The sequence below is a fragment of the Notamacropus eugenii genome, chromosome 5 (genome assembly GCF_028372415.1).
Source record: "Notamacropus eugenii isolate mMacEug1 chromosome 5, mMacEug1.pri_v2, whole genome shotgun sequence".
Lineage (NCBI taxonomy): Eukaryota > Metazoa > Chordata > Mammalia > Diprotodontia > Macropodidae > Notamacropus > Notamacropus eugenii.
The window spans coordinates 381,518,510-381,540,724 of record NC_092876.1 but is presented as its reverse complement, the minus strand read 5'-3'; the positions used below and the strand labels follow the sequence as shown (position 1 = coordinate 381,540,724).

Genomic DNA, 22,215 nt, shown 5'->3' with positions numbered 1-22,215 from the left:
AGGATGAGAAAGGTTACAACTTGCATTGGTGGTAGAAGGCTGCGCCCATTTGCTCAATCAATCAATAACCATTTACTAAGTGCTCCTGAATATATGAATGAGCATTTGTTCCACTTTAATTATTTTTATTCCAAATACGTTGACTCTTACGATTTCATTGAATCCTCAGCTTAATCCTATGGTGGAGGTTCCATTCCTAGGTTTTCCGCATGCTGTTATATAAAGAGGGAAAGTTAGGCATCTAGAGGTTCCTAGAGTGAGTCAGAGCTGAAACCAGACTTCCTGACGTTCCAACTTGCCGATGTTTCCCTGAAAGCACCCTCCAACTTCATTAGCACCAGTCCATAAAACACCCAACAATCATTAACGCCAGTTAGCTTGTGTAACAAAATAACTAAGTTTATAGTCCATTAACCAAAGGAATTGAGTATTATTAAATTATCATTAATCTTGAAAACCATGTACATATTTCCACAGTGCTTCCAAGGCAGTGGAAGAATGCTAACGATCCATTAAGGTATGCTCTGAAACACCAAGAAGTCAAAAAGTCTCCAAGCAATGTTTCTCAGAGCGGTGCTAACATGCCCTATTGCACCTATCCTAAAATTACATGTTTATTTACAAGCTTAAGTAGCTGTCCTTGAAAAGACAGAAATGCCAATCCTCAATCCACATTTCAAACAAGGTGTCCACACAAATTTAATCTTCGTGACCGTCTCCTTCCCTCCCCGTTAGCTACCTCTAACTAACTTCCAAGGGTACGTTTCCAGAAAGTAAAGCAAATCAGATCTTTTAAAAGGGCAAACATAGGGATTACTTTAAACCTCTACTGCTTTTTCCCTTGTACATATTATTAATTTCTTTACATCTGCTGGATAGTTCAAGGAAAGCTGAGTAATATTTGTGGTACTTACATGACTCTGGCAGAATTCTCCTAACTACTAATAAACTGAAATGTGATCATCAATGATTATTAGTGAAGCTTGGGTTTTGCCTCATATCAGATTCTGTCAGAATAATAGAGCATGTTCATGAGACATATTTAGTTCCCTCCTTTTTGTATCTGCCGTCAATCCGATTTTAGGCTTTTTTGTAATTATCATTATTATTTTATGCTTTTATTACGTTTGAAAAAATGAGTAGCAGTCTACCACATAGCCTAGTGATGCAGAAGGCCCTCTTTCCCAATCTCAGGAAAGATGTTTGGAATGAGAAAATTCCAAACAATTGAAAGGTAAGGAAGAAGTCCCTACTAGGTCTCACAGCCATCATTTGGAACTGTGGGAATCAAACTCTAGGAAAGGAGATACCTGAGCTCACATTCTCATTGTAAAGCCAGGTTTAGACATATTATAGGGACCGTGGATACGTTTTATTACTTTCTTGTACTCAATTCAATTTCTTTACAGGGAAAGACATGTTTTGCAGGTGATATGTGTGTGTACCTGTGTATATACACCTATATTCAAACTGTATATCTATGTATAGATATATATATGTGTGTATATACATACATATATATGTATATATGTGTATATATATATATATATATATATATATATATATATATATATATATATATATATATATATATATATATATATATATATACACATACATACATACATACAGAGAGAGAGAGTTACTCACACACTATTAAAAGGACATTTACTTTAGAGGTTTTTTTCTTCCCACCGGTGGTGATGGATGTGGGCTAAGTATAGCCACTCACTATAGATATATGCGTTGTTTTGAAGATAATGATAACATCCTTTTCCTTAGTTCTCTTTGTGACCAACAGTCACAAGACACATGCATAGTGTTAGGAGGATAGCCTGAGGCTGTGTGACAGGTTTCATTCTGTGTAAAGCTGATTGATAGGGATCGAATCTATGACCTTGACAGAAGAACTAGTAACCATGTCCTAGATATTTTAGAAAGTTTTGTGCCTGAGGGCAGGTAAGTGCCTCAGATAATCTTTCAATGTCCCTCTGAGTATCACTTTCTGATAATTAACTGAGGCTAAATAATCTGTAATGGCATCAGTAAAAGACATAGACACTACTCGAGATTAATGCAAAACAAACAAACAAACAAAAAACAAAAACTCAAACCCCTTTCTTGCATGAAAGAGGATTCTGCAAGTTGTATCTGGAAGAGGAATACTGGAATCCTGGACTGTGAAATTTCCATGGATTTATGATCTCACTGATGTAGGGACTCCCTCCTGTGGTTATGGAAACCTTCCATGTTTGTCTACCCATAAATCCTTCCATTAAGTGTGCCAGGGATCTTCATATGCTCTTTTTAAAAGTTATTTTTATTTATTATTACATTTTGAGTTCTAAACTTTTTTCATCTCTCCACATCTTGCACTAGAGAAGGCCACCATTTTGTACACACACATTTCTGTATGTGTGTGTATACATGCATATATACAAAACCAAATTATGAATATTTCCATTTATCAGTTTTTTTCTTTGAAGGAAGATAACATCTTCCTTTATAATTCCTTTGTAGTTGATTTGAGAATTTATAATACTCAGAATAACTTAGTTATTCACAGTATTTCTTTGAATAACATTGCTTTATTGTATACCATATTCTCCTGGTTCTGCTCATTTCACTCTTCATTATTTCATGCATGTCTTTCCATGTTTGTCTAAAATCAACTTGCTCATCATTTCTTAAAGCACAGTAGTATTCCATCACAATTGTATACCACAGTTTGTTTAGGCATTCCACAATTGATGGACATCCCTTCAAGCTGCAGTTCTTTGCCACAACAAAGAGAGCTGCCATAAATATTTTAGAACATATAGGTTCTTTTCCTTTTCTCCTGATCACCTTTGGAAACAGACTTAATAGTAGTAATGCTGGGTCAAATATCACAGTTCCATAACTCTTTGGTCAAAATTCCAGACTGCTCTCCATAGTGGTTGGATCAGTTCATAGTTTCACCAACCATATATTAGTGTCCTAATTTTTCCACATCCCCTCCAACATTTATCATTTTCCCCTTCTTTTATTTTAGTCAGACTGATAGGTGTGAGTTTTGTCAAAGTTGTTTTAATTTGCATTTCCCCAGTCAATAATGATTTAGAGGATTTTTCATGACTATATATAGAACAAGCAAGATGTCCATGGACATGGTAATCCATACCATAGATACATCTCAGAAACAGAATAGTGATTATACTTTCTATACATATTTTTAAAAATCTTATTCTTATTATGAAAGACAAACAATTAATATGGAAATACCAATAAAAGCAGATTTTTTTTTTTTTGCCTTGGTTAAGTTCTATGTCAAAATACAGATGCAAGAGTCTTCTTTGGTAACTACAGTGCAATTTAAATATGAGGCTTACCACGTGCTTCCACTTATGACTACTTCCCAGTAATGGCGCCCACTATCAATGAACACATTGCCTGCTACACCATAGCTCCCTTGGCTGGTGAAGCGCTCAGGTGTGTGACTCTTTTTTGATGAGGTTTCATCACGTTCTACTGTCAAGTTGTCATGGGACACCTTTAGTTTTCGGTGAGCAGATTTGGGGTCCAATTTAAATGGCTGGCCTGAAAAGACATTTGTGGAACAAAGAAAAAGAAAAAAAATTCTGTTTATTTTGAAGAGATTAATCATATAGTCTAAGAACTGGACCAGCTAACCTATTCCTAATCATATCTTATATGCTTTTTCCTTCAGTTCATTTTGCATAATGCAAAGCATCCAAATTAAGGAACTTTCTGTCATTCACTGGTGAAGTTATATTAATCATTGTAAAAATTCAGAAAATTAAATCATGGAGCATACTTCCAGAAATTGTGAGTATGGAGTCAGGATTCCCAGGATGAGGGAAAATTCCTATCTTAAAAGGGCTGGGGCAGAAGAATGGTGAGAAAAGGAGGAGGTGAGGATAGATGAAATGTCCTAAGGGGGAGGGATAAGGAGATGTTCACAATGTAAAGCATTCTCAACATCACTGCTGCTCTACAATAGCATTTAATATGCCACAGAACTTGCCAATATGGAGGTCACTGGAATTGACTGAGCAGGGGAATGACAAGGTCAGAGCTGCACTTCATAAATAGAACTTTCACAAATGAATCACTAAGAAGCAGGGTATGCTGGAAAATGTTTAACAAAAAAAGCACAGGACAAATTTAAATTTAACCTGTGTGACTCATATTTCCCCAACACTTTCTTGAATCAAAAGAATCAATGAAATGATATCTCCCATCCTGGTTTTGTAGTTCACCAATTCATGAGGTACAAATGCTCAAATAAAAGCATTTAACAACCAGCTCTGGGGAGAAGGTTCAAGCAGACTCCAGCACACCCTTGCTAAGAATTCTGATTGATGCAATAGCCAAATGTGATTCCGAAGAACCTATGATGAAGCATGTTTCCCACTTCCTGATAGGTAATCAAGTCAGTGCACACTGAGACATGTTTTACACACGACCAATGCAAAAATGTTTTTCTTATTATTCACATTATTTCAAGGGTTTTGTTTTTCTTTTCCCTAGTGAAGTATGCAAAGAAAGGATATTTTTGTTGTTGTTGCTGATTAAAAAATTAAAGACATTTTAAAGAAGAATATAACTGACAACTGTTTAGAGCATGGATCAGAGAGGGGAGAAAGAAGGTTTATTGATCACAATTTTCAATTTGTCTTATGACAGGGAGTGTGAATGCAAGGTAATGTGAAAATACCACTTTACAGAAATTCTCTTAATAGCCAACATTTCTGAAATGTTATTGTAGCATTCTATGAGGTATATTTGCAGAAGTCCTTTCCGACCAACAATGGAATGGCTCTTTCTGTAGATTAACATTAAGAGAGAGAGGGAAAGATCATATTCATGTTGATTATCTCCTCTCTGCTAATTTTAGTGGAATGACTGCATATATTCAGATCATGTAATAGGATCCAAACCATAAGCAAGCAAATACAGTAACATTATGGATTTTAATTATACACATATGTGTGTGTGTGTGTGTGTGTGTGTGCTGACATTAATTTAATTTGCAATGGATGAAGTATTAATACAACGACCTTAGGACAGCCATAAAAACGTGCCGTATTTTATCCCCAAAGGTGGTATACATGCTCTTCTGGTCTGGGCTTTCCTTCCCCAGGCTTTAATTATGTCTGCCCATTTTATTATCCATATTTACATTTAAATGAGTTGGGCATTATTAAAAACCTCCCTGGGCAGAGGCACAGTTGAAAATTCTCAATAAGTCCTTTTCTTGTTGATTCCATCTCTTATGATAGCTATTATTATTATCATGACAATTCAATATTACCTTGGAAGATTGCCTGTACTGTAGAACAACATTAGGTATAAGGCAGTTAAGTACAGGAAATAAGCTACAACTTCATCCAAAATAATACAGAGTAAAAACATGGCAGAAACTGTTGCTATTGGCAGATATCTTCTCCTTAGTGAGAACTCACAGACAATAATCATGGTCAACAAAGTTATACCAAGACATATGGCTGCCTTTCTGAACCTGATGAGGAGTCCAGTAATATACTCATTCATGCTGAAGAAAATGTAGCCACCACTGGGCTACAACTATGACACTGTCACCTTCAAAAGTCCTTCCTTTTGAACATCCGTTCCATGTTAAGGAAAAGCTTCCAAAGATGTGGGGACATTGTGAACTTAAACAGTGTTTAAAATATAGTGTGCTTAGCTCTATGCTACACTGGAAAAAGCAACTCAGAGAATTTTGTAAAAATAGCTACAAAAACCTGGGTAAAAAATGACACCCAGAGAACTTCGACTTGGAAGAGACCTTCACAGTCTTCTAGTCTGACCCTCTCATTATATGACTGAGGAAAGTGATGTCCTGGTCATGCAAGCAGCAAATTAGAGAGTCAGGATTTGATCCTGATCCCAAATCCAGCACTCTTTCTATTATACCATAAGTGAATACATATCATTTGGATGAAAATACTCAGATATTTTCCATTATGTTTATCTATCAGGATGCCCATAGAAACACATATTTGAAAATAGGTTTGTCACTCCTTTCCGAGGAAGCTCATTCTACTTGGAACACATTTTGAGGTTTTTTCCTCCCGCTGAATAGAATTCTGCCTCTCTGCAGTTTCTAATAATTGTTCCTATTGAGCTAGAATTCAACGCTTCTTATAAACTGTAGGTCACAATCCATGAAAACAGTTTAAGAACTCCTGGACTAGATAAGCTCTCAGGTCATTTTAGCTCTATGTCAATGTATGTTTCTGTCCTTTGAGGTCAAGCTGAATTAAGTCTTTTTTTAAAATTCTCTTTCTCCTTGGTGGCCCTCAGCTTCCAAGAGGCTCACCATATTAGTGCCAGACTTGGTGAGGACACCTAATGGGCTTTATCCTTACTCTAGCTCAGAACTCTTGAATTCAAGGAACCTATCATCTTAGCCTCCTGAGTATTGGGGATTACAGGTGGGTGCCATTGTACCCAGCCAAACTCTTTTACATGGCACACTCTTCAGTTGTCTTGCTCTATTGCTCTTATTTAGAAATGTTACAATTTTAAAATATCTTTTTGAAAATTGAGTCAAACATTAAATAGCTGCTTGTGCTCCAAAAATGAAAGATTCAAATTCTATCTGGGCAGCCCTGTATGACCTCAAATTACAAAAAAAAAGAATTGTTAATATGCAATGATTGAGTTTTGAAATAACAGGTTTGGGTTTTTTTGAATATAAGTAGTGCATAATAAATCAAACTAATGTAAGTATTTAGTGAATAGCTACTTGAAAAGCACTCAGGATGTACAAAGAAGACAAATCACTACCAAATATGATCCTACTTATATTCAGAGTCATGTTTTTGGCTCTCTGTACATGTCAGTTATCAAATGATAGTAGAAAAGAATTAAAAATTGAACAATTTAAATTAATTATAGGACAATTAAAAATAGAACCCAATCAAATGGGTCTAATAGTTTTCCTCCTCTAACTTAGGTTTGTTTCTGTGTTTGCTAGGCTTACTTGCTCCTAATTAGATTGACAGGTGAAGCCATGGAAACCCTGCTTTGCCATTGCTTTAAAAACTAATTTGAGAGCTATATGAATAATGATAATATTTTTATTAAACAAAAAACAATTTTTATCTGCCTGTATAACCATCCATAGAACATTACACATGAAAGGATAATTGCCTACTCCAAGACCATTTCTTTTTGAATCCCCTCAAAAATGAGAAGAATGAGAAAAAATATTTATAGAAATGGAGGGATTTATAGCAAAGATTCAGGGTCAGATAATTTAAATCGTTAAATTATTGGAAGGCTAGCCTTTATGCTCCTAGATTTATTAATTCAGATTATACAATGAAGTGATGCAAACTGTGCAATACTATTATTACAAGTTACAAAAATTTAGCATATCAGATATTCAGAAGGGCTCCATAGAGTGGCTAGATTTCAATTTGTATGTGGAACTTCAGGGGGAAGAAACACCCTCTACCAGGGCTGGTTGGTACCGTCTCTGCAACTTTTAATATGAGAGAACTGCCTAGATCTTTAATAAATTAAGTGACTTGCCCAAGATCACACAGCTAATGTATATGTGCCATGTTTGCACTCCTGGAAATACAAACCCCAAATATCCTTCAGGATTTAGCAAATAACTTGTACTGGAACTTAAGCATCTTTACGAACACAGCTGTTGCCCATAATTACCTGGACATGATACTGATTGATACATATAAGCAACAATGTTTCTAACACACATCAATATACCATATGCTGTTTTTCAACCTCCAAACTATATGGAATGAAAAGCTTTTAAAATATAGAGGCAAAGGGAGGGGATAAAAGGGGAGAAAATTTGTAACCCAAAATTGTGTGAAAATAAATGTTAAAAGTTAAATAAAAAAAAATAAAATATAGAGACAAAGCAGAAAAATTAAAATTGTGTGAGAACAAGACAAAGTACGTACAGGTGTTCTATGCACTACTATAGTTTTTTTCCAGATATTTCTTGTGAGTCTACAGAAGATGAGGTTATTTTCTATTATCCATATTTAATTATCAAAAAAAGCCACTTGTACAAAAGTCTACAGAATACTAACTCTACAAAAATAATAGTAGAACAGTCATTTGCCTTCTAATTATTTCTATTTAACTCCCAACCAAATTAAGTTAGTGAGAATGAGATAATGGCAATAAAATTCTAATAATACCACCATTGACTATCTGTATAATACTTTATAGGTTTCAAAGAACTTTTTCTATACCTCAATCTTTGGCAACTAGGTGGCACAGTAGATAGAGTGTCAGTCCTGGAATCAGGAAAATCTAAGCCCTTACTAGCTGTGTGACCCTGGGCAAATCACTTAATCCTGCTTGCCTCAGTTTCCTCATCTATAAAAAAATGATCTGGAGAAGGAAGCGGCAAACCATTCCAGTATCTTTGTCAAGAAAACCCTATAAGGAATCATGAAGAGTCAAATACCACTGAAAAAACAACTAAACAACATAGCTTAATGTCATTTAATCTTACGAACAACCCTGTATGAGAGGCAATGTAGTCAAGCATATAGAATGCTGTTGTTGGTTCTTTATTTTAGCAGAGGACATGACATCAGGAAGGTGATGTCATGACTTGCAAATGAGTAGGATTTAAGTGAGACAGGGCTGGGCAAAGCCGCCAACCTCACTCTCTCCTCAGGAGCCATCTGGGTCCAGTGGCAAGATATAGATCAGGACCACTGGAGATGTCATAGAATAGAATAAATAAATAGGATACAAAAAAGATCCAAATCAAGTCCTAATTTTCATATATACTGACTATATCACCATGAGCAAGTCACTAAACTCTAAAACTAAAAGTTCCTCCTGGCTGTAAGTTACAGATGAGTTACTGACTAGCATTCACAGGGTTGGGGGTTTACACAATGAGAGCTCCCCACCCTGAAATCACAAATTTAGATCCAAACAACAGTTCCTTATAGAGAAGGGAAAGCATTTCCATTTTAAGAATGAGGAAACTAGAGGTTCAAGGAGGTTAAACCACGAAATCAGGGTCACAGAGTTGGTAAGTTTCAGAGTCAGGCTTTGAACCCAGTTCCTCTTGGTTCCAAAGCCAGCACGCTATTCAAAATACCACAGTGCCTCTCTATTTGAGAGCTGAGAAACAGAGAGGAAGAAAAAATGAAACAAAAAGAACTATCCCAGAAAAACAAAATTATCGAGGCGGGGGGGAGGGGAGGAGGGGAATATCTAGGGCCTGGACAGGTGAAAGGATTTGGACAGATATAGGAGACAAAATAATGGGTTCCTGTAGAAGGGTTCATTAACTTGATATTCTGCTTTGAATTGCTTGCCTTTCAAATGTCAAGCATCACAGAGACTCTGGGAAAGAAGGGAAAAGGACACTGACAGTAGAAAGTAGGGAAGGTAAAAGAAGATGGGGCTAGGTTTCATGTCACTCACTGTTGGTCTTCAATTTTCCTGGCTCACTGTTCCGACTGCCAGCCTGATTAATAGCTTTGACGATGAAGATGTACTTGGTGCCACTCTGGAGCCCGTGAACTGTATAGTGGTTCTGTTTGATGTTGGGCACAATCATCCAGCTGTCGGCGGAGTTACACAAACCTGTAATTTCAATCAAACACATTTTGTCGTGACTCTCTCTCTCTCTCTCCCCCCGCCTCTCTTCCTCTCCCTTTCTCTCTTCTCCTTTCTCCCCATAAAAACTGTACTTTAGAACTCAAGGACCAGCATTCAAGAGCTGCATAATTTGAAGTAAGCTGAAAGGTATTTGAAAGGTATTGCTTTTTTGGGGGTGGGGGTATTAACTCCTCCAAAAATGTTTTTAATTTAATTAATTTAAAAATGTCTAGTATATAGAATGGTAGTGTTGTTTGTCCTTCATTCTCAAAGAAGACCAATGACGTCGGGAAGGTGATGTTGTGACTTGCAAGTGAGTTGGCTCACTGACTCTCCAGTACCTTGCTTACTAAATGACTTGCACTTGACTTTGTTTTGAGTGAGGGAGGGCTGTGCAGGTCACCAGCCTCACTTCTCCTCCTGAGTCATCTGAAACCAGTGACCAGATATTCATCAGGATGACTGGAGATGGCCCAGAATGCACCAGGAGACTTTGGCCCCTTTAGGCCAAGGTTTATGCAAGTTGGGGCAGCTAGGTGGTGCAGTAGATAGAGCACCAGTGCAGGAGTCAGGAGGACCTGAGTTCAAATCTCACCTCAGACACTTGACACTCACTAGCTGTTTGACCTTGGGCAAGTCACTTAACCCCAGTTGCTTCATTCTGGCTCATCTCCAGTCATCCTGATGAATATCTGGTCACTGGATTCAGAGAGCTTTGGAGGAGAAGTGAGACTGGTGACCTGCACAGCCCTCCCTCACTCAAAACAAAGTCTAGTGCATGTCATGTCGTTATTTCTCTGATGGCATGGTCTTCTTCAGCAACAAAGGACGAACACACTTTGCTTACTATGTGCCAAGCCCTGTGCTTATGTACTGATGGGGGAGAAAAATTTCTATCTTAAATCATGAGAAAATGACCAGAATGTCTAGTCAATAGAGATATGTCCCATCTGTATCTTATTTTTTTGACTTGACTTATTATTCCATGGTATATGGAATGAACCATTGACCAAAATAAGTATTCAGATGTTATAATCTTATCCTACCCTTTGTTTTATTCTATCTAAGAGTGAAAATATACAAAATCTATTTGAAACTTTTCTTGTTTAAGCCTGGATCAGCTGGGTGTTGCAGTAGACAGAACATGGGACCTGGAGTCAGGAAGACTCCTCTGCCTGACTTTAAATCCAGCCTCAGACACTTACTAGCTTTGTGGTCCTGAGCAAGTTGCTTAACCCTATTTGCCTCAGTTTTCCCATCCATAAAATGAGTTGAATAGGGAAATGGCTAACCACTCAGTATCTTTGCAAAGAAAATATGAGGTCACAAAGAATTGGACACAACTGAATAATAAGCATAAGACTGTCTTTCACATACAGTAGGTTCTGAACAAACATTTGATTTGATTTCCAACAGTTACATGTTGTAGAGGAAATTTTTTTTCCATCTTAAAAGATTTCCTCATATGATTATAAACTTCAATTAGTATTGCTAGGAACAACAAGGAAAACTCCTGCAATCCAATTCCACAAATCTTTATTAAGCAGCCTCTCATGTGAATGGAGTGGAGAATACATTTCCACTGCCCGTCCTGTCATCCTTATAGGCCAAATGTTCTTAGCATCTTTTATGTCATGGATCTCTTTGGTAATCTGGTGAAGTCTCTGGATCCCTCCTCAGAATAAAGTTTTTAAATGCATAAAATATGCATAGGAGAACAAAAGAAATCACTTATGTTGAAATTCTGTTATCACAATATTACAGAAACAAGTTTATGGACTCCTGGGCCCTAGGCCTTTTGAGTCTTAGATTTCAGGGACAGAGAAAAGAAGAAACCAGTAAGGGGGAAAAGCAGAGGTGGTATTCATTAACTGAGGCAAATACCTGATAAGACACCATAACTGTGTTAAGTTAGTTCAGTAATAATAATACTAGCAAAAGGAAACTCAAGGCCTAGGCTTGATCTTTGAAAAGTGTCAATAAAGCTTTTGACTAGCGCTATCTTTCTATCTTTTGGCCTCAAAACTAAAACAAGGCCTTGGGTATGGCGGGGTGCTGCAGGATGTGGGTTAGGAGGCAGGCAGATTTATGATCATGGGAGTATGGACAAGCCTTTCTCTTTGTACTTTTTAAAGCTGGCGGATGCTGGAAACTGTACTTCAGTGGCAGGGCCTACCTTTTCCTTTCCCCCATCTGTCACCACTCCAAAAAAATCTTCCTCTTATCCCTGGTGACTGCTCTGTCAGTAGGTTTCCGGAGGCTGCTCAATTTCCTCAATCAATTGGAATTTGAAGTCTGGGTCTCTCCTTTCTTTGAGCTATATAGGAATATACACCTCTTGGGAACTTTTTTTTAATCGAAAGTGTTCCCACCTCCGCTGAAAATAGTCTACAAGTGCCCTTGAGCTGATTTGGAATTCCATACATTGCTTCATTTGTGGGTAAAACATATGTACTTAAGGGTGAAAACTACTTATTTCTACAAAAGCATGTCTTCTGAGTTAAAAAGGATACTGATTGAACCATGGGATAATCAGTCAAGTCAAAAAAATAAGATACAGATGGGACGTATCTCTAATGACTGGACATTCTGGTCATTTTCTCATGATTTAAGATAGTGATTTTTCTCCCCTACCAGTATATAAGCACAGGGCTTGGCACTTATTAAGCATGTAGTAAATGTATTTTCAGTCATTTAGTATGAGCAACTTTTCCATCTGTCCTATTTCCAAATCTCAGCTCTGTAAGATTTCATATACAGGGTGAGGGTAACCCATTGCACATTATTATAATGGAATACTATAATGCAATTAAGCTGGACAGTTATGAGAAGACAAAGAAATCTGGAAAGACCTTTATGAAATCATGCAAAAAAAAAAGAACTAATAGAATGAATTACACACTAACTTCAATCTTAAAGAAAAAGTGAATGAAAATGACAAAAGATCCTGAAAAGGACTTAGAGAAAAGAACTCAAAAGGTATTAGCAAATCTTAGACATTTCAATTAACTAATTTACATGAAAATAGTTCCCAAGAAAGTATAGCTTATATTTTAATATTAAGTTTTTAACAAAATATTTAATTTCTTTAAAGTTATGGTAAATGCCTAATATTCTGTATTATTTAGAGATCTGAAGGTGGGAAAGACAAAGGAAGAAGCAGCCAGACACCCAGTGTTTTTCTTCTTCTTCCTCCTCTCTCTGTCTCTTGTCTATGAAAGCCTACTGAGCAAGCCTCTTCTTGAAAAACCTGACTTGACAGCCATAAAATGTAGCAAAGCAGAGTAATTCCCTGCCCCTTACTTATCAAACTCAATCTCTTTCAACCTCCCTCCTCCTCTAATGTGAATGGAATGAACTCAGTTCTCTAGAATCCTTGAGATTTGTGAACCCTATGGCTAATTTTGCTTTGGAACTTCAACGATTTGTTATTTTATTGGTATAGTCTCATAGATGTCAACTTCCTTAACATCAGCCTCTCCAGACATCCAACTACCTTGGTCCTTGAATGACAGACAGATAGATAGTTAATTGCCAGGCTGATACTGGCATTCCAGTTCAGTAGGACTGTTCTTTTAGCATAGCCTCGGGAAGCCTGGTTCCATTTCCATACCACCCTGAGGCATCAAAAGGGCCTATTAGTGGAGGCAAAAATCTAACTATTAAATTTAAATCTCACCAAAAAGGGAAAATTTTGACCTGTGCACCCTGGGCCTTGAATGGCATTTAACTTCATTTTGGAATTTAATAAGCAGACAACAACAGTATTAATGCAGAAATCCTAACAAAGCATGCCCGTTGTCCGGGGTTGGAGTACCAAAATGCACCGTTATTATTCAACAAGAGCTAGGTAATCAAGATGACAACAATGACAAAATAGAACAAAGACAAGAAAAGAATAAAACGAGACTCTTACCTGCTGTTCTGTTTTTACAATTTTACTGTTTAGTTTCATGTGTGGAAATAAAACAGCTAATGTGGTCTAGGCAAGTGAACGTAAAAATGTTTCAATAAACTTTATATCACAGAGCAACCCCAAAGCTCAGGTTTAATTTAGTGGTGGGAATGCTTTCAGGGACATTATAACACAGATGTCTAAAATTGCTTCAGACTGAAACTTGGCATACAAGCCAAGGTCTTAGCCCAACAATGATTTAATTTTTTTTTAATCTTTTCAAAATAAAAAAGGGAGGTAGGCTATCCTCATTACTTAGAAAAGTTCACTAAATTTTCAGAAAATGTTAAAACAACAGAAAGGTTTATTGCAGGGCAAAAGTGGCTTGGGTAAATTTATATTTGGATAATAGCAACTTGTAACAACTCTACAAAGTGATTGTTGAGATAACAGATGAATGGAAAGAAAGATACATTTCCCATTTTTTCTTTTGGAATTCAGAGTAAGTGGAAGAAGAAAACATGGAGAGTACTATTACTAATATTTTGCTTTTCTTGCCCCTGCATCTGGTGCCTGGTTTCTCTAGCTTCTTTCTAAATGCCCAAACTCAGATATCCCACTGTGTAGTGTTGAGAAAGAAGGCTAAGTTTTACATCTTACTTCCAAGAAAATTCCCACAAATTATTCCAAAGATGGTAACTTTTCTTTTCTCCAAACCAATTTGTAGAATCAAGTGATCTTCCAACGTTCAAATTTTCTAATATAACCCAAAGCGTTAAAGAACATTGATGGAACTTGCAAGATAATTAGTTCATAATGAACTTTAATTGCCTTTTTTCAATCATACATTTTTCTGTCTCCAAGCATATAAGATCAGGAGGCAAGGAACATTTTTCTCAATACTATATAGCTCATTATAAGATTTTAATTACATTTGGGATTTCAGAGCCCTGTATTCAAGCCAGCCATCTTGCTATAAAACATTATGTGACATAGCCAATGCGGAAAACCCTTGGAGAAGCTGTAAACCAACTCCTAACCTCCTTTCTCTCTTTGTAAAGATGTGATAGATTTGCACATTTCTTCTTCTTTTCTAAAAATAACATTATGTTTAATGACCTTTCATGAACTTCTTTTAATTACATGGATTAAATACAGATGACACTGATATGAAGACCTAGCAAGGATTTTGATTTTTATGTTTCTAGTCAAATATGAAGTCCTTAGAAATAAGCCTCATTTAACACCTCACATTTTAAAAAAGGCACTCTGTACAATTTTTGAAATATAGAAATATTTAAAAATAAGTACAAATTTATAATCATAAATTATATTTTATGGTTGTTACTTGTTGGTTAGTTGATTAGTCACATCTAGTTCTTTGTGATCCCATTTGGGGGTTTTCTTGCCTAAGATATTGGAGTAGTTTCCCATTTCTTTCACCTGCTCATTTTATAGATGAGAAAACTGAGGCAAATATGGCTAAGTGACTTTCCCAGAATCACACTACCAGAAATTATGTGTTATCTCAAACCATAAAGCATTTTTTCCTATATATGATCTCATTTTATCTTCACAACAATTCTGTGAGATAGTCTAAGTATAGAAGGAGACAGTCAGGTTGAAAAAGGTGAAGGGGCTTACCCTCACTTATGTAGATATTAATAATAGACAGCAATTTAATAGTAGGTTGAGGTTTGCAAATCCCTTAACACAGATTATCTCATTTGGCTCTTATAACCACCCTGAGAAGTAGGTGTTATTATCCCCATTTTAAGCTGAGGTTAAGTGATTTTCCCAGGGTCACACAGCTAATAAGTAAGTGTGTCAGGCAGGATTTTAAACTCTGACCTTCCAGTCTCCAAGTATAACACACCATCCTCTGCATCAACTAGTAACCTCTGTAATAGTAAGAGGCACAGCTGGAACTGAACTCAGACCTTCTGATGACAAATCGTGATCTAAAATCTGTTTCATGAAGCTATGCTGCTTCTTCCTTAAAAACAAAACAAAACAAAAACTCTGAGTCTTTAAGTTCTTTGGTGGAGAGAACTGCTTTCCTCATCTGTCTTTGTTGTTGATTTGAAAGTAAACAATAACTATCATATATTTTGGAGCGAAATACAACAGGTCCATTAGTACGTATCTCTTGGACAGACACTGCATGTGCACAGCAAACTGGGCCAAGAATTGACTAGGAGAAGGGAATTCTTCAATGCTTTTCAATGACTTTGGGGATTCTCTCCCAAATCTACCTTTTTCTCATGTGAATTTTCTTCTAGTGCTGTGTGATGTCTGTAAATCACACAATACAGGTCACCAAGGAATCAAAATTGTTGTTCACACAAAAGAATGTGGAAAAGTGTATCCTCGGCATAGGTAGGCTGTAACATGTTTTCAACAACCAACAAAGCAAAAGGTTGTGCTAAATAATTATCTAAGAGCTATATTATAGGAGAAGGAGGTGGGTTAGCCATGCAGTAGAAACTAGGCAAAAAGGATATGAATGGTTGTGATGCTACTCTGGTATCCACATATTGTCAACAGATTTGTGCTGAATATGCTGAATAGACATCTTGCAAAGGATTTACAAGGCAATATGGAAGAGAGTAGTACAGGATAAGAAGATATGAGAGGCTGGTGAGATGTGCAGTCACAGGGTGCTCCCAAATAGATGAGATCATGGTTTAAATTGAAGTAATAAAGTATATAGTGAAAGTCAGACTAGAGGATCTTGAAGGCCCATTTCAGTTGGGCCATCCCATGAAATTTGATTTAAGCAATCTTTAATTAGGGTGTCTAGAGTGTTGGACCTGTAGTCAGGAAGATTCATCTTCCTGAGTTCAAATCTGACTTCAGACATTTTCTAGCCATGTGATCCTGGGCAAGTCATTTATTTCTATTTGCGTCACCTGTAAAATGGGTTGGAGAAGGAAATGGCAAACTACTCTAGTATCTTTGCCAAGGAAATGCCAAATGGGATCACAAAGAGTTGGGCATGACTGAAACAACTGAATAACAAAAACTTTCATCAAAATGGAACCCAAACTCTACTTCTTTTAGTCAAAAGAATTGATGAACCTTAGTGTTGCCTATTATTTTAAGACACAAAATTGCTAACAACCTTTTATGTAATTGAGTTGGTTAATTTTAGCTCCTTCTTTGGCAGTTGTACTTGGAAATGTTCAGGACTTTACAATGGTTTGGCTGAATTAAGAACCTAGAAAAAATGAGTGCTAAGAACACTGCATGTGCTCCCAAGTCAAGTCAGCACCTGCATTCCTGTTTTACATCAGCTTTGGGAGGACCAATCTGTTTAGCACCTGAACAGTAAATGAGGCAGACCTGGAATGTAATGCTTCTTCCTTGCATAAAGTCCTTTCTGGCAACGGGTGCTATGTATCAAACATTAGGCAGATAACTTTCCTGAAATCATCTAATGTAAATCTGGGAGTTCCCAGACACTTTATTATACAATATTTATACATATTTTATGTGCTTATGCATTTAAATAATTTATGAATTAGCCAGGTGGAAAACCATTTTATCTGCAGAGACTAATTTCATGCAGTAGGTCCTGAAATACGGCTTATTTTAGCATGAGGTTAGGATTTAGTACTGGTTTCAAGTAAATTGATTCATGATGGGATAATACTGCTTAACCAAAGCTCCATGAGTTTTTAAAAATTCGAGGAAAGTTTTCTATTTTGTCCTTATGAGGACCAAGGAAAAATGACTTCAGAGAAATGTATACAAGACTATAGTATTTCTCAAATAATAATTCTGTCATTCCCCTTCCTCCTCCTTCACTGAATTATTATTATGTATGATAATTATATATGTAGGGAGCAGGGCAACTAAGTGGCACAGTGGATAGAGTAGTGAGCTTGGAATCAGGAACTCTCCTCTTCCTGAGTTCAAATACAGCCTCAGACACTTACTAGTTTACGTGACCTTGTATAATTCACTTAACCCTTTTGTCTCAGCTCATCTGTAAAATGAGCTGAAGAAGAAAATGACTAGTATCTTTGCCAAGAAAACCCCCAAAACAAGGTCACAAAAAGTTGGACACAACTGAACAACAACAACTACAAATATGGGGAACACTATGGTTTACAAAGTGATTTCACATGTATAGTGAAAAGGCTGAATTTCAAGAGAAGAAACTTAGGCTTTCATATTTGTTGGCTAGGTGACCCAGAGACAAGAAACTATTTCCTCTCTTTGGACCTAGATTAAGTCATTTGTAAAGTGGGGATAATAATACCTGGCCTACTTACTTAAAAGGTCAAGTGTTATTATCCCCATTTTACAAATGACCCAATCTGGGGTGAGCTAATGCATGTGGAAGGACTTTATAAACTGTAAAGGGCTATATAAAGTAATGTATTATTGCTGTGCCCACACACATCAACTTGAGGTGGGGTAGACAGGGTCAGGGATTGGGATCTTGACTTTACAGATGAAGCAACTGGGGTTGAGAAATTATACTGGTAGCCATTCATTAAGTTGAACTTGTTCCAAATTACATATTCTAGCTATACGACATGGTTACTTAAGAACTTTGGTCTAACTTTTAATTTTTTGTAGATCTGTGAAGAATCTTGGTTATTATACTCTTTGGGGTGAATCACAATTCTGCTCCTTTTACTTGGCTTTCTGAACCTATAAAATCTTCTGTCTCCCTGAATGCTATTTCCCATACTTCCTAACACTTTCTGAAATACACCTTCTTAGAATATTATCTATGAGCAATATCCATCCCACAATACTAAGCCTATCATTTCTAGAGTTAGCTTCTACCATGAAATTCCTCATTAGACTGAGCTGGCTCAGTCTCATGTTCCCATGTGCTCTCTGGCTGAACACCTGTATCATCATTGCACCCTTTAGAATGCATGCTTCCATCCTGAGATGTTGTAGATTAACCTTGGTTTTTTATCATACATGGATAGCTCTTCTATATACACAGATGCTTAACACAATGTGATGCCCAATGATCATATCACCTCTGATACTGCCATTGATCGGTGATCTCAGATCAAAACCAATTTGCATTCTCTCATCCTGAGTCAAATCAAGTCAAGAAGCACTTCTTAAGCCCCTATTGTATTTGAGGCATTATTTGAGGTGCTGGAGACAGCAAAAAAAAAAAAAGACAAAAGACACTACCTGTGTCTCAAGGAGTTCACAGTCTAACGTAATTCTTCTCAGTCTCTTCTTATAAATCTTCACACAGATGGGACACACCTAACATACTGTAGTCCTTTCTCTGGCTCATTTGACATTATGTGAGAACAAATACAAAAGAAATGCGGGCTTTTGTTTCAAAGAAATGCTTGGGCTCATTAGGTGCACGATGCAGAGCATATCAACTTCCCAGGAAGGAGTAGTGAGGGTAAAAGTACATTGGTCATAACTCAAAAGGTTCAAAACAGTTTCCTTCTATACAGAGTTGATGCAGACCAAAAAATAAGAACAAACAAAAGAAAAAGATTTTTTTGTTTTTCTCTCTAGAAGGGACAAGACTTTTATACTTTGCATGTCTTGAGGAGATTATTCTACTTTAGCACTATAACTATTTATTTTAAAAAATATACTAACTCTGTTACTGAGGCTGCACATAGAAGAAATAAAATTTACTCTTTCCCAAACTGATTTCAAAAAAACAAACAAAAACCACAACTCAGATTTCTGCTAATTGTGGAACTGGTTTTTCCTCCAAGTAATATACTCTTGGAACTGTAAAAATAGAATATGACATTGATTCTCATATTCTAGTTGCTAATATCTGATTATATCTGATAATATCTGATCTGGTTAAAAGCAATAATTGAAAAACTTCATAATTACTACTAGGATTTTTAAAAATGTGGCTAGGAAGAAAATATGTGACATATTAAATTTCCTAAACATTAATAATTGAGCATCGATAGCATTGTTTTTAGGGCAGCTAGGCGATGCAGTGGATAGAGTACCAGGCCTGGAATCAGGAAGACCTGAGTTCAAATTTGGCCTCAGCTGTGTGACCCATGGCAAGTCACTTAGCCTTGTTTGCCTCAGTTTACTCATCTGTAAAATGGAAAAGGAAATGGCAAACTACTCCAGTATCTTTACCAAGAAAACCTCAAATGGGGTCACAGAGTCAGACACTGAATAACAACTTTTTTAAAAAAAAATAGCTTTTTTTAATCTAAACCTATTATGTTGCCTTCAACTACAAGTATATGTAGCAATAAAGGTAGGGGAGTAAGGGTGGTTATTTACCAGGGCCGTCAAATGACCCTGACTTAGGCTGATTTTTTCAGAAGTCATATATTCTACCTTACTACCCCTGTGTTATTTTCCTGTACTTGCACTGTGTGGACACTTGCCCCTTCAGATTTGGACTCATTGTTTCTAAGATCATTCAATTATCATCTCCACACAGATAATTCTCAGATTTATCCAACACTGCTTTTTACACCTGATCTCTAGTTTTATGTCACCAACTGCCTGTTGGACATTTTGAACTGTCTGTCCCCTATTTTTCTCAAATCCAGCATGTCCTAGACAGAACTCATTACCTTTCTCCATAACCTCTACTTTCTTCCCAACTTGCATATTACTATTGAGGGCACCTTTATCCTGATCCAGATTCAAAACATCAATGTCAGGCTTGACTTCTCATTCTTGCTTAATCCAATCAGTTATCAAATCTTTTCTTTTCTGTTTCCACGATATCTCTCACATACATCCCCTTCCCTCCACTCAACATAGCTATCATTGTAATTCAGGTTCCCCTCACCTCTTATCTGGACTATTGGAATTGCTTTCTAATTGGACTTCCTTTCTCAAGTTTCTCCCAAACCCACCTTCCAAAGTGATTTTTTATAGAACACATGTGACACGTACGCCTCCTACTCAATAAACTCCAAAGGTTCCTTGTTATCACTCTAATAAACTCTTGTTTGGAACTTAAAGCCCTTTACAACCTGGCACCTTCTTATCTTGCCAGTTTTTTTATCACATTACTCCCTGTTACTAACTCTAAGGTCCGCTATGCTAATCAACTTACTTTTTTTTCACATCTTCATGCCTTTGCCCTCATTGTCCGTCACACCTAAGATGCTCTCCTTTCTAAACTGTCTTAGAATCTCTGATATCCTTTAAGAGGCAGCTCAAATGATAACTTTTATAAGAGGCCTTTCTTTCTCCCCAGTTTCTAGTGCCTTCTCCCCAAAGGTTCCTTTCCACCTACTCTGGGATTTTTTCATAATGTATGTTGTCATCCCCATTAGATTTCAAATTCTTTCTATCTCCAGCCCTTAACATAGTGCCTGACATCTAGTAAGCCCTTAATATATACTTGCTGAGCAGTTAATTTGCTGGAAACAAAAAATTTATCAGAAGTAATAACTAATGTATAAGCTCATGAAGACATTTAAAAAAAGAATACATTTTTTTCTTAATCGTATTTTGATACACACCCAACAAGGAAAAAATACTCAGAAAATATTATGTCTTCCTGAAAATGTTACCTGGTCCCTCCTAATGATAAGTTTTCATAGATACTTCATGGTTTCCCTTATTCTCTTCAAAGCATACTGGCCACAACATCCTTCTTGAAATGCCTCATTACTTTTTAATTCCATGACAGTGACCTTTCTGAACTCTCCTACCTTTCAGACTGCTCCTTCTCTGTCTGGTTTTTTGGTTCCTCTTCTTTTTTCCTTTCCTTTAAATGTAAGTATTCCCCCAGGCACAGTTCTTTGACTTTTCCTCTATATATGTTCTTATTCAGCAGTCTTATCCAATCTCAAAGCATAAGCTATCACTTTTATGTTTTTAGCCCCCAAATTAAAAAAAAAAAAATCTAGCCCTCAGTTCTTATTGTTGGATATCACCACCCAAATGTCCCACTAGCACTTCAACTTTAATATGTCCACAATTAAATACATCCTTCTTCCAAACCTGCTCCATTTCTTGACTTTTCTATTTTTTTCCCCAATATTGGCACCAATATTTTCTCAGTTTCTCAAGTTGAATTTTTCTCCTTGATTCCTTGCCATTACTTCGACAAAGGGCCAATCAGACTCCAAGGAGTATTGATTTTATGACCACAATATCTCTTGAATTGAACTCCTTAGTTTTACTACCTTAGATAAAACACTCATAATTTCTGGCTTGGACTGTTAGAATAGCTTCCCAAATATTCTCACTTGTTCCAAGTTCTTCCCTTTCCAAGATTCCTTACGCAAAACATCCAGATGAATCTCTGATCGTATTATCTTCCCTGTTCAAAAAACTTGAGTGATTTCCCAATGCCTACCAAATAAAGCCCAGATTCCTCAGCTTTTATGACTTTATCACCTTGCGCACTAGTTATTACTATCCTCATTTCCAGTCTTACTTCATATCACTCCCCTATACATACCCCATGCTACAGTCGATCAAGATTACTCACTGTTCCCTGGGTGCCCTTAGCCTTCCCTGTCCCCACATTTTTGTTGACATGCCTTTAACTGTTAGCATGCCTTGTACTGGAATGTCTTCTCCCAATTTCGCACCTATAAAATCCTTTCCATTCTTCAAGGCCAAGAACAAGTGACATCATGCCTTCCTTGATGCTCCTGCTGAACTTCTTCTTCTGAACTCCCTTAGTCTTTAAAAAAATAATGCTAGTATTGATATAGCATTTTAAA

The 22,215-nt window shown here is 36.7% G+C and overlaps 1 protein-coding gene across 4 annotated transcripts in view; it reads right to left on the bottom strand.

Moving 5' to 3' along the window:
- MID1 (midline 1) overlaps positions 1-22,215 on the bottom strand; it is a 438,516-nt gene that overhangs the window by 1,473 nt on the left and 414,828 nt on the right. For all 4 annotated transcript variants that reach the window (XM_072614388.1, XM_072614390.1, XM_072614387.1 and 1 more), the window contains exons 8-9: positions 9,460-9,621; positions 3,372-3,579 (exon numbers count right to left, since the gene is read on the bottom strand). In XM_072614388.1, coding sequence (XP_072470489.1) covers positions 3,372-3,579; positions 9,460-9,621 — 370 coding nt within the window. The remainder of the gene's footprint in view (positions 1-3,371; positions 3,580-9,459; positions 9,622-22,215) is intronic.